The sequence below is a fragment of the Molothrus ater genome, chromosome 19 (assembly GCF_012460135.2).
Source record: "Molothrus ater isolate BHLD 08-10-18 breed brown headed cowbird chromosome 19, BPBGC_Mater_1.1, whole genome shotgun sequence".
NCBI classification, from domain to species: domain Eukaryota; kingdom Metazoa; phylum Chordata; class Aves; order Passeriformes; family Icteridae; genus Molothrus; species Molothrus ater.
Window position 1 is genome coordinate 9,173,137 of NC_050496.2, and position 16,334 is coordinate 9,189,470.

General features: G+C 40.6%; 1 protein-coding gene across 8 annotated transcripts in view; it reads right to left on the bottom strand.

Moving 5' to 3' along the window:
- Nucleotides 1-16,334, bottom strand: part of BPTF (bromodomain PHD finger transcription factor) — a 54,683-nt gene that overhangs the window by 6,007 nt on the left and 32,342 nt on the right. For 2 of the 8 annotated variants that reach the window (XM_054516841.1, XM_036394388.2), the window contains exons 16-28: nt 16,100-16,250; nt 15,214-15,337; nt 13,575-13,827; nt 12,987-13,148; nt 11,917-12,065; nt 11,515-11,638; nt 10,773-10,996; nt 9,406-9,628; nt 7,799-8,070; nt 6,527-6,609; nt 4,506-4,731; nt 3,745-4,088; nt 394-567 (exon numbers count right to left, since the gene is read on the bottom strand). In XM_054516841.1, coding sequence (XP_054372816.1) covers nt 394-567; nt 3,745-4,088; nt 4,506-4,731; nt 6,527-6,609; nt 7,799-8,070; nt 9,406-9,628; nt 10,773-10,996; nt 11,515-11,638; nt 11,917-12,065; nt 12,987-13,148; nt 13,575-13,827; nt 15,214-15,337; nt 16,100-16,250 — 2,509 coding nt within the window. The remainder of the gene's footprint in view (nt 1-393; nt 568-3,744; nt 4,089-4,505; nt 4,732-6,526; nt 6,610-7,798; nt 8,071-9,405; nt 9,629-10,772; nt 10,997-11,514; nt 11,639-11,916; nt 12,066-12,986; nt 13,149-13,574; nt 13,828-15,213; nt 15,338-16,099; nt 16,251-16,334) is intronic. The other 6 variants (XM_036394386.1, XM_036394389.2, XM_036394391.2 and 3 more) reach the window with 6 other exon arrangements.

The following is a 16,334-nucleotide window of genomic DNA, read 5'->3' on the forward strand; positions in this document are numbered from 1 at the left end:
TATATTCTCCAGCCAGATCAGATTAAAGCACAAAAACATCCACTAAATATAGCGTTTGTCTTTTAGTCTTTCTAACCATCCCCTGTTAAAGAAAATAAAATAAAAAAAGAAAATAAATCCCAATTTAAAGTACATGGTGTTTTAGTAGTTTGTTGTTAAAAATAAAAACCACAATACATTTTGACTGCCCTGAGGGACTTGACTTTTCCTAAACATTTACTGAACAGAAACATTCAGGAGGGGGGAGACAATTACTGGAAAGCAATTTGTATTACGAATGAATACAATATATGCAGAATAACTCGTTTTTTACTCTTTGCAAGGAACAGGAAAGCACAGTCAGAGCAGTTTTGCTACCTAGACATGGAATAAGAGGTTCTTATCCGAACTCACTGCGACTCATCATAAGGTGTTCTGCAGATACAGTACAACTCCTCACTGCTGCCCTCTTGTGCCCGTTTACACTCATTACAGATGTACACATCCATTTTCTTAGCCTCCTTTTCTGTGATTCCAACACATTCTCCATGATACCAGTTAGTACAAAGATCACAGCCAATATAGAACCTAAAAGTGTTCACAATGAAAATGACAATGTAATTGTCATTTCAAATGGCATGGCACTTTTCCCTGCATTTCTCTCTGATGCATTTGATGCTGGGCTACCTTCTGTCTCAGCTTCCCTGCTCCCTATTCCTTACAAACTAACATCTCATGCTGCAGCTAGACTGGCAGTAAGGTCACTTGGGTCAATTTTAATTTGACAATTCATCAAAATGCACATGTATTAATATGTACATATTAATATGTAACCAGACTCTGACAAAGCTATGGGCTAAAAATCTACTGACTTCAAGGCGTGTGTGAAAAACTGTCAAAGGCACAAAAAGACAAGGCCAAAGGAAAAGGTTTACATTTTCAAAATTGCAGCTCAAAAGCCACTGAAACATTTCCTTAAGGTTTGAAAATGTAGGTCTCAGTTAATTTAAAAAACAAAAGCAAAGCGCAAACACCAACTAGGAGTTACGAGTACACTACAAGAACATGCAACCAGCAGTGTGTAGGTACGTCTTGGTGTAACATGATACCAAAGAAAATGGGGTTAGGGCATGATTGTCAATTTCAAATCTTGGTGGTTTCTTTTTTGGAGGGGTGTGCACTGAAAAACTGATAATAAACTACTTAAAACTGTGACAAAGTGGGATTTTGAGTGAATAATGTCTCGTCTCAGACACAGCTGTGTGACAGAACCAGGTATGGTATGACACAAAGTGAAGGGAACCAGGGACAGAATCATGGGGATGGGACCTTGCACAGAATGATGTGACAAAAGTGTAAAATATTATGCCAGGATGTTTGTAACTCGTGTATGGATCTCTCAGAACACACCTATGGCCAGTGACAACCAGATGGGCGACGCTCACATCCATTCTCTCTGCCTAAGCAAAAGCAAGCGGACTCAGAACCTCCATTCTCTTGATTTTGGAGATCCCAACCCCCTGCCAGGTGCTGCTCTAGGAATTCCTGCCACCCTGTCAGCCTGGGGACACCACAGCACCAACAGGGCAGCAGCTACCCCATGTTCCACAGGAAGCATCTCTGATTTCCTGGGCCTCTGCACACATCCTGGACGCTCAGATCCTGCCTTTTCTTTTGTTTTTTCAGTCAGGCAAATCCTAAAATAAATATCACACAACCCAATTTCCATAAAGAACGGCCAGACATAGATTCTGACAGCTCTCAGCAACTCAGCCTGCACCCCCTTCCCAAGGGGGGCTGTGGCTGCTCCTGGTGATGTGGGAGCACATTTGCATCCAGGTGTAGATGCTAAACCTTGCCACTGGAATGTGGAGCAGGTGCCACATTATGATTTAACAAATAAGTTGGAATCTCAGTAGGAATCTCAGAAAGATATCCTTACTGACCATCCTTGAAAACAGTATCAGCAAATCCCTATAATCCTGGAGAATCACGAATGAGAACTAAACATAAGAGATCTGCAATACAATGCACAGCACAAAAGAAAACACAGAGGGTATTCATAAAATACCACAACTTGGCTTTTCAAGTAGCACACCTGTCTTTTCTGAAGTAGAAAAGAGACACCAGCACAAAGAGGACGATCCTACATATGTAAGAAAAAAATTTTAAAAAATTCTCAGAAAACTGTTTTAAAACTTGGCTAATTCCTTTCCAAACAGCAAAAAGATTATGTACTTCAACAGTACAGACATCATTTGTAGGAACATCAAATTTAAAATTCACAAAAAGCAAAGCAGCAGAGCTCAATCATATTGCTAAGGATCCTACTGAGTTATTAACATTTCTTTTTCTTGAAGTTTTATTCAGTGCATTGAAGCACAGTTCTCAATTCAAGCTACCAAAATTCACTCTATGACCACGGGAGTCAACACAAAGTCTGACAAACAAATCCCTTTGCTCACTCACTAAGTCCAGGTGCAGTAACACACAAACCTCTGGTATCACAATCAGAGAACAGGGTCCCTCCTAAGTACACTGGGTGACAGGAAACCTGACACAGACACAAAGTTAAGTGAGGCTGGGGACATCTCAGAGGTGACAGTGACATAACAGCCAGAGCATCATTCTGCTCTTTCTGCAGCACTGGCAGTCCAAGGAGCAGCCCCATTTCCCACACCGATGTCATAGTGCAATGGTCAGAGCTACTCAAAACCAAGGTGAAAAACACCTCAAATATCTCAACTTTGTTAAAAGACATAATTAAAACCCAAACAAGGCTAGAAGGAACCTCAAGAGGTCCCCTAGTCCTGGCTCTAAACATGGAACAAGGAACCATGACCCATGGAGTGAATGCATCACTCCAGATCTATGGTTTCCCTGTTATCAGCCCTTAAAGTACAATCAAATGGTACCAGTTCTTACTTTTGGGTATTGACACTTACTCGGAATTGGCCTGAAGTGAAATTTATTGTACATACATCTCTACACAGCTCTCAGATGTGAGAAAACCATTACTAACTACTGCTGTTAGTCACCTCTAGCTGCAACATGTCACCTTAAGCAGCAACATGTAACACTATCCCCTGGAATGCTCTGGATTCTCCACTCCAGCACTCACCATTTCTTTACAAGCGCTGTACACAGCGTACATACTTGTCCTTATTCACAGTCAGAATCAAACTACAGAGAACTGCAGTTTTCACTTTGTCAAATGCTTGAATATTCATTTTTATCAACCCTAGCATACAAATAATAACACATGGAAACCATTTCTCCCTGAAACATTGTCCAAAGTGAACTGCAGTCCAGTGACTCAGAGCCCCCTTTACTGGTACAGCCTTACCAAAAAAAAGTCATTTATTGGAAGACGGTACCGAAGCTATTTCTGAAGAACATCAACTACTTCTTCAGAAGGAATTGCTCAAACCAAATTGTCACTTGCTTCTGAGGCAGAGGCAAAACGGCAAAAGAAAGAGTAACAGAGCGGAGGGAAAAAAAGAAAGGAGTATGTGCATGTGAGACAGGAAGGTCACACAATGGAGACATGCAAACAGTAAAGTATAAACCACGCACAGGAACAGTATCAATCGAGTATGTTAATATTTGCAACTGCTAGTGGAAATAGAGATTTTATCCTCTACACCTCGGTGATCCCTGCAATAACCTGCCCCTAGCTCCACTTCTAGCACTACCTGGCACTAAGGGCTGACACTAACCCTAGAGCTGAGCACATGCAGGAGGGGCTGGGGCATCGCTACTCACTTGGACTCGTCGTAAGGCGTTTTACAGATGCAGTAAAGCTTTGTGTCCTTCTTCGTTTCCTTTGAGGTAGTAGAAATCATTTTCTTTTTCTTGGACTTGGAAGCCGAGGAATCTTTCTCCTCCTCTCGTTTCCTCTTCTGGGAGGAGACTGGCACGGGGACAGTGGTGGAGGAGGAGGAGGTGACACTGGCTGCTGGCAGCTGTGGCGGTGCTGGTGGCACTGGTGGCGGTGCTGGTGGGGCAGCGGCGGCGGCCGCGGCGGCTGCGGCCGCTGCTGCAGCAGCTGCTGCCTGGGCTCTTTCCTTTTCTTTCTTAATTTTAGTCAAGTCTTTCTTTAGCTCCTCCTGAAGTGTATTAAATGAATAAATAGAGGGAGGCACTTCATATGATTATTGCAAGACAGGGTTAAAATCTAGGCAAAAATCCCCAAGCGTAACCAAAAGAAAACAATTAAATCCATTTCAATATGCATTTTTTCATGTTCTGAACCTACAATTCACATACTATTAAGGGATGACATTCCTGGGCTACAATGGCCCACTGGCTGTAACTTATCAGAAGCTGTTTCATGAAAGAAGGTAATTTCAGTCCAGAAGAAAACCAAGAGGCCCTCAAAGGACATATGAGCAGCTTTGCAGAGATCCACAACCAATAGCTTCTTCCTGTAAATTTCCTTAAAATCTCACCAAGTAAACAAAGATTAACACAGAGATACTCTCCCCAGCTTATCATCAAATTAGCCTTTGAGACTCTGTCCTTACCTGCACTTCAATCTGCAGATCTTTGTCCAGAAGTGCTCTTTTTTTCAGTATTTCAGCTTTCAGCTGCTCTTTATGCTTGAAAAGCAGAGCTGAGAGCTTGGTCGCGTTCTGTTTGCTCCGCTTCTGCTCCACGCTCTCTTCTCGCTTCCGTTTCTTAGCTGCCTGTTTCTCTTCTTTGTCTATCTTATCCAGAATATATTTCATCACTTGGTTGCACACAATCATTCTGGGGAAGGAATAAAGGAAAAGGACATTGTGCTGACCTGCCTGTTTATTCCCAGTTGAGAATGCAGAATCAATTCTCCAGTCACTGCAAGCTCATTATTGTATTTCCTAAGATGTACAAGGTAAATTTAGCAACACCAGTGCTTCCACTCCTGCTTATTTACTAGAGCACTGCTGGGAGAGATCAAGTCCCTTGTTAGGCTCAAGAGGGCCAATCCCAATTTCACTTAAATGATCTGAGTACTAATTGTTCCTCCCCTCCCCCATCTGATTCCCAACAAAGCTTTGGCTTTAGTAGGATGAGAGAGATTTTCGCTCCATTCAGTTTCCTCAATTTGTTTGAAAATTGAGCTGCATTTTTATTCTGATGCAGGATGAAAGTGAGTTGGAAGCCTGCAACTTCTTCAAAAACAAACATTTCTATGCTCCAGTGAAATACTACCAAGGTTTTGTGTTTTGGCATAAGGACTGACAAACACTTTTCACTGTATAGAATTCAGTACAAACAGTTCTCAATTTCTCCACTGACAGCTCAAGATGAGGTTTTTGTCTGCTTGTTGTACCTTCAACTATAAATCTATTTTCCTGCTCACTTATTTTGCACCTTTCATTTATTTTGCTTTATATTTCAATTAGAAAATGAATGTATTTGGGTTCTTCTGAATTTACTTCTCCCTTCCCCATTCTCTTCCAAAACCATTAGAAAACCAAATGCTTCTTGTTGCCAGAGTGACCATGAAAAACAACTCCCACTGAGCTGAGAGGAAACAGCAGAATAGCAATGGCCAGGACAAGCAGCTGCTGGCAACTCTGGTCTCAGATATTTTGTCCTTTGTTAGACAGCTGGATTTTGATGACAAATGGAATATGTACATAAATATTTGTAGGGTCATACAATTTCGTTTAGTTTGCTCTTTATACCTGCCCTGTATCTACTTGGTTTAGTCTGTTTTTTTAACAGATTAAAGATCCCCATATTGTATTTCTGAAGAAGAATAAATCAGTGAGATGGAAAAGCAGATGCACCACCAAGCTAGTTAGAACTATTTTTTTTCATCTTTCTTTTAAATTGGGCTTTTGTCACTCGAAACACCTATTTGGTTATCTGACACCATGAAATGAAGAGCATATCCACTACATCTTTTTCTTTATGCAACTCTGAACAGTAAAGGAGTGGCACCCAGGGATAGTGTTGTAATCAACTGAGCTTGTGACTGGATGATCAGAATTTTATAGAACATACTCTTCTTTTTCTTAGTATCTGACACACACTTGTGATTATCTAATTGGAGCAACTGCATGTGTGAAAAGGAGTCAAAATAATCCCAAGACAAATGACAAACACTCCAAATTTCTGTTTAACAGCTTCAAGCATAAAATCTCTCAGTTTGTCAATCTGTCTTCCAACTCTTCAGCTCCTTCTGTAGAGTGGGATGTGCAGGGACAAGAATGGAAACACATGGCCATGATAAAGGACAAACAAAATCCAGGCTTTTTTTTTGCAGCAGAATCATTAATTCTCCATTCTGTGCTTCTTTACTTGAGTTTAAAAACTGGCCAGCTTCAAGCACAATATGTAACATTACTTAAAAACATATTATCAAAATAAAATTGAGATTATAGAAGATGAAAGAAGATCATAATTAAAGTTACTTTTAAGTGTTACTCTAACCAATTTTATATTGCAACACTTCTTTAAGCAGATTTTTACAAACCAGCATTTCATTATGAAACCATTAAAAGATGCAATAAATGAAAAATTTCATATCTACAAATGCACTGTGATGCACATTCACCTCTGATTTTCTTCCCTCTCAGCTGGAGTCAGTGTCTTCTTCTGTTTCAAATGTTCTATGACAGCATTCTGCTTCATAACCACCTGTAGGATGATACAAGATTCAAAATAAAAGATGAAAACTTAGCCAGTATTTCACAGTATTATGGGGAGACCCAGGACATTTCCTAAGTTAAAGTGTCATTTATTTCACTGAGTGACAAAATAAAGCTGATTTTATCAGGGGAGCAGTGCTTGTGTAAAACAATTATTTGAAAATTCAAAAAGAAATTGAGAAAGAACACCACCACCCCCAGGATAGGATATTTTGCTTATGTCAAGTTTGAACCCAGGAACTAAATGTAAATTGACTGTATTTCCTCAGAGACTGGTTGTTTTATTTTAAAAGTGGTCATAGTCCATGATATATTTTTAAGCCCCGCAGCCGTCCAACAGCATCACATTTCAGATACCTCTTTGGAACCTCAGTTTTCAGGTAATGAAAGTTCTGCACATGTTTTTGTCCATCAGCTCTCCTAGCTCTGACCTATCTTTCCTGAATTGAGAACAGAGATGGATTTGTCCCAGCAGCTAATGGTAAACTGAATCAAGGTGACAGAAGAATGCAAACATGGTACAAGTGACTTGATGTGCTGAATTAACTTGGAACATGTCCTTAAATTGCCAATAGCAATCGTGCACTATCTTCGAAAGAATCAAATTAACTGCCTATCAAATGTATTAACATTGTTAACAAGAACAGGCATTTGAAATTAGATTTCTTTCATTCATTAGTGTTAATTTCCTTCTGTTAACTTTACCTGTTTCTGGATAATGTCACTTTGATTAGAAGCCTGAAGGGTGTGCTCACGTTTAATTTCTATCTATTGCTGCTGCCTGAGCTGCTGAACTGGGTGCAGCTGCTCCTGCACAGAAGCTGCTGGCACTGCTGCCACCCTGGCCACCTGCTGAGCCTGAGCTGGGCCACTGGGCTGGACCTCGAGGGGTAACTGAGGATGGATGTGGGGCACACTGCCCTGCTGGGCTCGGATCTGAGACAGAGGATTTCCACTTGCTGCTGGAGCTGGGGCACTGCAGTAACACTTTTTGGAGGCTGCTGAAATTGTAGCTGAGGATGAGCTGGGCACTGCACAGGAACCTGATTTAAACTTTGAGTACTTGCAAGGGCTGTGCCCGAGGTCTGAACCTGAGCCTGTGATTGCTGCAGCCGAGCTGGAATTTGGATGGGAGCGTGGGGCCACATCAGAGCGGGCTGTGGGGCTGGAGTTTGCACCTGAGCTGGAAGCTGAGCCTGGGCCTGGCCTGGGGGCAGCCCCGCGGGCGGTGCTGGAGAGAGCCCTGGAGCCGGGGCTGGAGACTGAGCCGGAGACTTGGAGGGCTGAGCTTCGGGAGGAGCCGCGGGGTCAGCGGGGGCCTCGGGCGGGCTCGGGGCCTCGGGCTGAGCCCCCGCGGGCTGGGCCTGGGGCTGGGCCTGGGGCTGCCCCTGCCCTGTGGGCACGGCCGCTGCTGGAGGCGCCTGCAGGGCCGGCTTGGCTTCCCCCGCACCTGTGAACACACAAACACAAACCACGAGTCCATTGATTGCAAATGGCACGGCTGTGAGCCTTGATAACCCAAACCCTCTGGAACTACTGCAAAGCTGCAGCTGTGAACACACAAACACAAACCACGAGTCCATTGATGGCAAATGGCACGGCTGTGAGCCTTGATAACCCAAACCCTCTGGAACTACTGCAAAGCTGCAGCTGTGAACACACAAACACAAACCACGAGTCCATTGATGGCAAATGGCACGGCTGTGAGCCTTGATAACCCAAACCCTCTGGAACTACTGCAAAGCTCCGTGCAGGAACTCAACAGACTCTGCAATGCACTTCCAACACACTGTGAAAAATGCGCATTTTATGATTGGCTTTTTGCAAATATTAAAATGAATATTATGTGTGTTGTGTTAGAAAGTAATGCTGTATTAATTCTCTTAAGTAGTGTGGTAAATATAGTTTTAGGTTATAAAAAAATGTTAAATATAGTTTTAGGGTATAAAAAAATGTTTAAATAGAAACTATGCTACGTAGGATACTTTTTTAAAAGAAAGGACTTGCAGCGACATAGCAGCCACAGGACACCTAAATCTTTCAGAGAAAAAGAATTTATTGCCCTCTTATCAGAAGAAACTAATTTCTTCCTGTGAAAAATGCATGTATTTTACGATTGGCTTTTTGCAAATATTAAAATGAACGTTATATGTGTTGTGTAAGAAAGTAATGCTGTACTAATTCTGTTAAGTAATGTGTTAAATATAGTTTTAGGTTATAAAAAAGGTTAAAATAGAAACTATGCTATGTAGGATAGTTTTTTTAAAGAAAGGACTTGCAGCGAGATAGCAGCCACAGGACATCTAAATCTTTCAGAGAAAAAGAATTTATCAGAAGAAACAAATTTCTTTGTGCCTTGAAGGCACTGTTAGAATTCAGAGGAAGAAGCTGATGATGACCAGACAGAATCCTGTATTTGAATGGAATTTATGCATCATGTATGAAGTGTATGAATATGCAACAGGCTATTGCTTTTAAGGGTTAATCCTCTGTTAACGGGGGTCCTTTCCCTTTTCCGGGCTCGGGTTGTGCTGCCCAGAAAAAGGTACCCAGACGTCTGTAACTCTTTGTCTTTCAATTCAAATTGTCCAAATTATTATTACTCTAATTGTATTACTATTTTTATAACCATTTTATTACTACTAAACTTCTAAAATTTAAAAAAAACCAAGTGATTGGCGTTTTCCACAACATTTCCTGCAGTAACAGACAACCTCCAGCTGCGTAACTTCTCCCATGCAACTGAAATGGAAGTTTTTTTTCTGCTGAAGAGAACAGTGCTTACCCGAGGTGGAAGTAGAAACGGTGGTTGTAGTTGTGCTAGCTGTAGTAGCAGCTGCTGGTAGTGGGGTGAACAGAAATCTCTGAATTGTACCATTTGGCATAGCTGCTTGCATAAGCTGCTGTCCTGGACCAGGTATTACAGTCACACCCTGAGGGATTAATTGTAACTGACCAGTAGTTTGACCTTGTCCCTGAATTACCACAGTTAAGCCTTGACTGCCACCCTAAAAAAAAAGTTAATATTGATGTATTAGTGATGTAATTCTTAGACAGACTTTGCTGAAAATCAGAACAATTAGGGGTTTGGATTTCAGAATTCAATATTTTTATCACATACTATACTCTTCAAATCTAAAACCAGCATCTGAGATCATGAAATACTCAAGGACTCTTTCAACAATTTTACTGCCAACAGATGACTGGGTTTGAGGGACACATTTTGTGAACCCCCAGAACACAACACAACTCTGAGTCTTTGGTGTAGAAACTCATAGAATCACAGAATGGTTTAGGTTGGGAGGGGCCTTAAAACTCACCCAATTCCACTCACACCTTCCACTGTCCCAGGTTGCTCTAAGTCCCATCCAGCCTGGCCTTGGACACTTCCAGGGATGGGGCAGCCACAGCTGCTCTGGGCAAACTGTGCCAGGGCCTCCTCTCCCTCATAGGGAAGAATTTCCTCCCAATATCTAATCTAAACCTACCCTCCCCTTCAACTTAAACTCCAAGTCTTGTTCCACCTACAAAAAACCTTATCTGGCAATGAGCAGTCTGTACATTGCAATCATTTATATGAATTATTTATAGTTTGAAGAACAGATGTTGTGGTAAATCATAGACATTTATTTTTACCCAAAAAATGACTCTCAACTTATTTTTTGCCAACAGACCTTCATGATCTGAACAGAAGTTGTAAGAACTTTTTCCTCCTCTGCTCACAGATACTGCAACTTTTCCTCTGAGATTCTGGATAGCATGAATGAAAACTAGATCTTCACATCAAATCAAAAGACAAGTAATCAAAATTATGATCTGAATGTCTACAAAACAGACCATACAGAATAATTATGTCCCTTACTGCTATTAAAGATTTTTTTTCATGCTGCTGAACACTCCTGATGCCAGTTACCTTACTGGGAAGTACAAAGGGAAGCAAGCATTAAAACTTTACTATTAAAACTACTTACTTTCTATTTACTATTTATTATATTTATTTACTATTTAAGCTGCTTTCAGTCTGTAATTATGCCAATGCTCATCCTAAATAAAGCCAGACACATGAATTTAAAGGCACAGGCACTACACTGCTGAAATGCAAAGGCAGGCTGGGTTAGCACACTCCACACCCAGGGCTGTCCAGTGCTTTACCTGCCCTTGTGTGAGCTGGGTGAGCTGGGCCATTGTCAGCTTCACCTGGCCCTGCTGAGGCCGAGGGGGCGGCGCTGGGCTCTGAGGCTGAACTTGTTGAGGGGCTGTCCCAGAACTTGTGATGGTTTTCTGCCCAGTGCTGGAAGAAGCTGTGCTGGTACTAGAAACTGCTGTTGAGACAGGCTGACCCCTGATTATCTGAGTCACCACTTGCTGGGTCTGACCTGTAAGAGAAGAATTTGAGCTAAGAAACACATTTTCAGCTTTTTAACTGTAAGCACAGCAAACCTCCAAGTCACAAATTGCAATGGGGTATGATGGTGATCAGACAGGTGAAGCAAACACTGCAGTTTGCACGTAAATTTTCTTTACAAACCATTTGTGTGATTGAAAAATGTCTGCAAAATATTTTAACTACAGTTGCATGCATATAAAGAACTTTCAAACACTGAGCTTCTTTATAAGAAAAAACATACAAAAAAAGGGCTTCCTCAATGCACAATTACTCCATGTGTTTTTCAGTTTTGTGGGGCTTTTTTTTTTCCCCCCAAATGAATGGACTTAAACTTAATGTGTCAATGATAAATAACATTGACAAAGCCTCCTACAAACACATCCAAAAGCTGAAAAAGGCATTAGTCGAGCATCAAAACGAGGGATGTTTGCATTGGGACACAATGAATTGATGAAGAAACAAACCATGGATTTCACACTGGGAGTTGAAATATTAAAGTGAACCTACTGGCTGGCAGAATACCTTGTTGCACCACTACAGGTGTTCGAATGATGGCCTTGCCAAGGGTGGGCTGCTGCAGCGGGGTCCGGATCACCGTCATCCCGGGGCGCAGCGGCGTCCCCTGCACCACCTGAGCACACCAGAGAGGAGAGCACCTGTCAGCTGGAGGAAAAAGCCTCTGGAATTTGCCCTGAATGGTGTTCAAGGTGTGTTTTAATTTTCCCAACTGTTGTAACCTCTTTGGAATAAAGGATCCATACACACCATTGCTGAGACGAGCCAAAACCATTGAAAAGTGATTTAATATCTGCCAATAACTGAAAGTCTACACACTTAAATTTCTTTGAGTTAAATAACATACACGCTTACACTTTTTTGAATTAAATAACATTGAGAAAAACATCTTACTTGTGAAGTGCTCGTTGTTCCTAACGTCCCTGTGGTGTTTGGCCTAATGGTTACAGTTGCTGTCCTTGGCTGGAATGAAGTAAAGGTTTGACTTGCACCTGTAGTTGATGGAATGATACCCAATACCTTTTGCTGAACTTGAACCACACCTAATTAAAGAAAAATTGAGAATTCATTAATGACATAATGGCCAGCAAAAGAAGTAAATGCAACTCCAGGGTGGCATTTAGAACTCAAGTCTCCAGGTTTCTAGAACACCTTTGAGTCTCAACATTTCTTGGGAAAGCCTTTGTCATATTGCAAAAAGAAGCAGCATTATACTTTGTCAATAGTCCAAACTTACATTTTAAGTTAAGAAACAGATATTTTAGAAAAGATTAAGGAAAGTGTGAATCTTCACAGAGATCAGTTTGATGGTAACTGCAAAGAAGCCCTTGCATTGACAGAGTGCCACAAATTAGTGTTATACAACCATTAAAAGCTATAATCTGATTAATTTCAAAAGTAGGAGAGCAGTTTAAAACCTTTCACCTACAACACTGTGGTGCTGAAGAAAATGGGCAATGCTTCTCCTGTCACCTATGAAATTTCAATACAAAATCTGCAGCCTTCATGATGTGCTCCGATGCTAAATATAATGGAGACAGAATTGAGTTTTTCTGTTCAATATACATTCACAAATCTCAAAAAAATTAAGTCCTCTTCTTGAGGCAAGAATCAAAAATGCTAATCTTAGTCTGGAGCCCAACTTCTGCTCATCAGTGAAGAGCAGCTGTAGGCATTAATACTTTTGTGAACAAAGTTTCTTTGTTGATTTAGATAACAAAAAAAAAAGCATGCTTCATTCCACATTGTTCAAAATAAAAAAAAAAAAACTTGCATTTTTCCCCTTACAGACACAAATATGCAACACAGGGGGACCAAGCTGTAGAAACTTGTATTTTTTTATATATATATAATATATACTTTTCCCCCTTCACGTCATAGTTTACTTCACTGGGAAAATAGTGTCAAAGGAGAATTAAACAGCAAGCTGGAATACAGTTTTTATTCAGTTCCCTTTGCCCTACCTCCTTGAGTTGATGGCACATTGACGGCAACAATCTTGCTGTTTGCAGGGAGTGGCAGCTTAGTTATCACTTTCCCTGCCATCGTTACTGGGCTGCCTGAGAGCTGGAAGGTCTGCCCTGTGCTGGCAATGCTTGTGGCTGAGCTGGCAGCTGTGCTAGTGGCTATTGAGGCACACAGAACAGGCAGGTTTAGAGCAGAATCATTAGTCAATGAAATGACTGTTTTTCAAGCATGAAACAGCAAACTACAGGATTACTTTTACTTTTTTTTTAATGTGTCATGCTTTTTTTGGTAAAGGTTCTTTATTGGAAACAGTATGTTACATCATAGAATGCTTTCATGAATGATACTGGCACAAAAACTGTCAGTAATTAATGAGACAGGTCAGAAATGAGTCTTCCTAGCAGAAGTCAGAACAAGGAAAAAACTAGACAGATATAATCTCAGAAATGTCCTTCTGGCATAGCAAGAGTTAAGAGCAAAGATAACCAGAAATGTACTAATGCTGCATGTCTGGAGAAGATGTGATGTGATGCACACACAGATGAACTCCAGCAATGCTCCTTCCATGCCAAATGATTCCTTACCTGTTGAAGACTGGCCTTGCTTAACCCAAGTAGCAAAAGTTTGATGGAAATTCTTGTTCTGTTGGAATGTTACTGTAGCTGGAGACCCCACTTTAGTGGTGAGCACTACTTTGGTTCCTGTGGGGACAGGGCCTGCCAGAGGGCCCACCACGACTTTCTGGGGTGTGGACACTGTGGTTGCAGTGCTGCTGGCTGTGCTGGCTGCAGGGACCACACCTCCTGCAGGGATCTGCTTCTGCTGCTCCAGTCGTTTCTGTTCAGAAAAAAATGGAATTAAGAGATAATTAGTATTTTCAGATTTTACAACATCAACACTGTCTCCCAGTATTGAGAGATAAAGGCCTCTGGTAGGATTTTAGCTCAAATTAGGATTTTAGTTCAAATGTAGAAGATTGAAGAATAGGCTCCTTGATCTCCAGAACTACAAATCTGCTTAGAATACAGAGCCAGAAATTTTCCTTTAGAACAACTTTTAAATCCTTGCCTTATGTTAATTTCACTGCACATTTTACTTTAAAAAAACCTGCACAACATAATAATTTGTCTCAGATTAATCAGAAATATTAAAAAAAACCTTTAAAAATATCCATCTATATTTGGCTTTGACCATGTACATTCATCTATGTCAGTAATTGGTACATCATCATCAACACAGAGTTTACTATTAGCGTTCCTAAATTTAGAGCTTCCTGCATTGAAATCCTGCCAGTTACAGAAAAAAGCAGGCTGTATCATTCTGTTTCACCACTGAGAATGCAATTTTTAAAACTATTATTTTAAATTTAAATCCAGTTTTCAGCCTGCTTAAAAAAATTAGGTTCAAAATCCCTTACCTTACCCAGTGACCTTCTGTGCTGTAACTGTTGAAAAAGCATATTAAATCTAGAGATTCCCTTAGTGAAGGGATGTATCAGCAGCTCTTCTAAAATGTCAACTAATCTAACATTTTTCCCATGTTACTGGAATTATATCTGTATTTATCTAATTTAAATTCCAGCACTATATTGCAGTAATGCCCACAAATCAGAAGCACTCATTCACTACTAATGGGTTTTTGTCAGAGCAGATGAAATGAAGAAGGAATATGCTCAGAAAAAGCACAGTTCTTAATAATGTATGTGAAATACCAACATGGCATCAGATTTCCTAATTTTAATTGCATACATTTAAATGTAAATACATATACATATCAGCATATATTTAAATAAAATTACCAATGGGTTTCACTCAGATAACGTAAGAATAAAATCAAAAGATTCAATTTGAGTGAAGCATGAAATGCAGTTGTATTCCCAAGTCAGCTGTATTCCCAGGCAGCTTTCCACCACACACAGAACACTGAGAAGCTTACCTGGAGATGGTGCTTCCCAGCCTTCTTTAAAATGGAAACAAACTAAACCTTTCTAAAGTGTTACAAATGACGTGGGTGAAAAACAGGCAATCCACAACAAGCCTTTGCATTAACCCTGTTTCAAAATAACAGATGCATACAGTGGCAGCAGCATTGTTTGATGGCTTAATCTGCAGTTGGAAGTATTTGAGAAATGGTGTAAGCAAGGGCTAACTGCGTTTCCCAGGCTATGATGCATGTGCTGAGCAGTGCAGTTGCTGACTGCTGGGATGACCAACAGCTCCCCACCTGCTGGGCAGCCAAACGTTGGTGTTTTAGCTGAGCCTCCAATTGGGCCTTGAACTCCTCTGCCTTCTTCTGTTCACTAACCTTAGCCTGTTGTTCAACTGCCTGTGCCTTTTCCTTCTCCACCCTGCCAAAGACACAAGCAAAAGTAAGTTATACCACCACGTAAAATCCAACCATCAAACTGCATTTTGTTTTATTCAGTTTAACTGCTCTCGTATGAGCAACCATCAAGACAAAAGATCACTGAAAAACTGGTCACAGTTTTAAAAATATTTAGAAATAAACTACTGAAGTTGCATGCAACATCCCTGAAATATCCTGATGCTAAAATACTGCAACATCTTACAGGAAACTATTAATCAAAACTGGAATTTATAATTACAGCTGAGACCGCAAGGAACCCATGTAATAACATACATTTAAAATTGTTCTTTCCAAGAGACTCAAAAATGTTGTTCTAACTGTAAGCACATGATACTGAAAATATGCATCTTATGACTTGAGTATTCTCAGGCTCAATTTACTTGTACACAGTCATTTTCTTTGGATTACAAAGTGTTTAATAAATACTGTACAAAGTCATGCCAAAAGCAGCCTACAGCCTTTTGATGCATTACAGTAATAACCTTTTAGCATTTAACAGTAGTGAGTTCATAAGCATGGAAAAATTAATATAATATTACTTCTAACAAATCTGAAATATCTGCATACCTTAGTTTTGGTACCAGCAAACAGTTTAGCTTTGTAACTTTAAGCTTGACTATCAGTAAAAACCCAACACAGCTGTGTTTCTAGTGATCACAGTGACCAGGTTTGTGTTCTCTAGGGGAACTTGTATTTACCAATCACACAAATGAAGAGTACTTTCTTTAACAGCTCACTTTACCTTTCAGCAAATGCCCTGATCTCCCACAGTTCCAACTCCTCCTCTGCTACCCAAGTTTCCATTATAACAGGGCCTGTTTGCTTGGGTGTTTCTGGCCTTTTTGGCCTGAGGGCACTCGATCGCAGTCCCTTCCTCTGGGGTGTTGGAGTTTCTTTAGAGAGCAGTCAAAACACACACATTAAGCTATAGTGTAAAACGAAACTGAAGTGTAAACCAAGATTTAGTGATGTTTTCA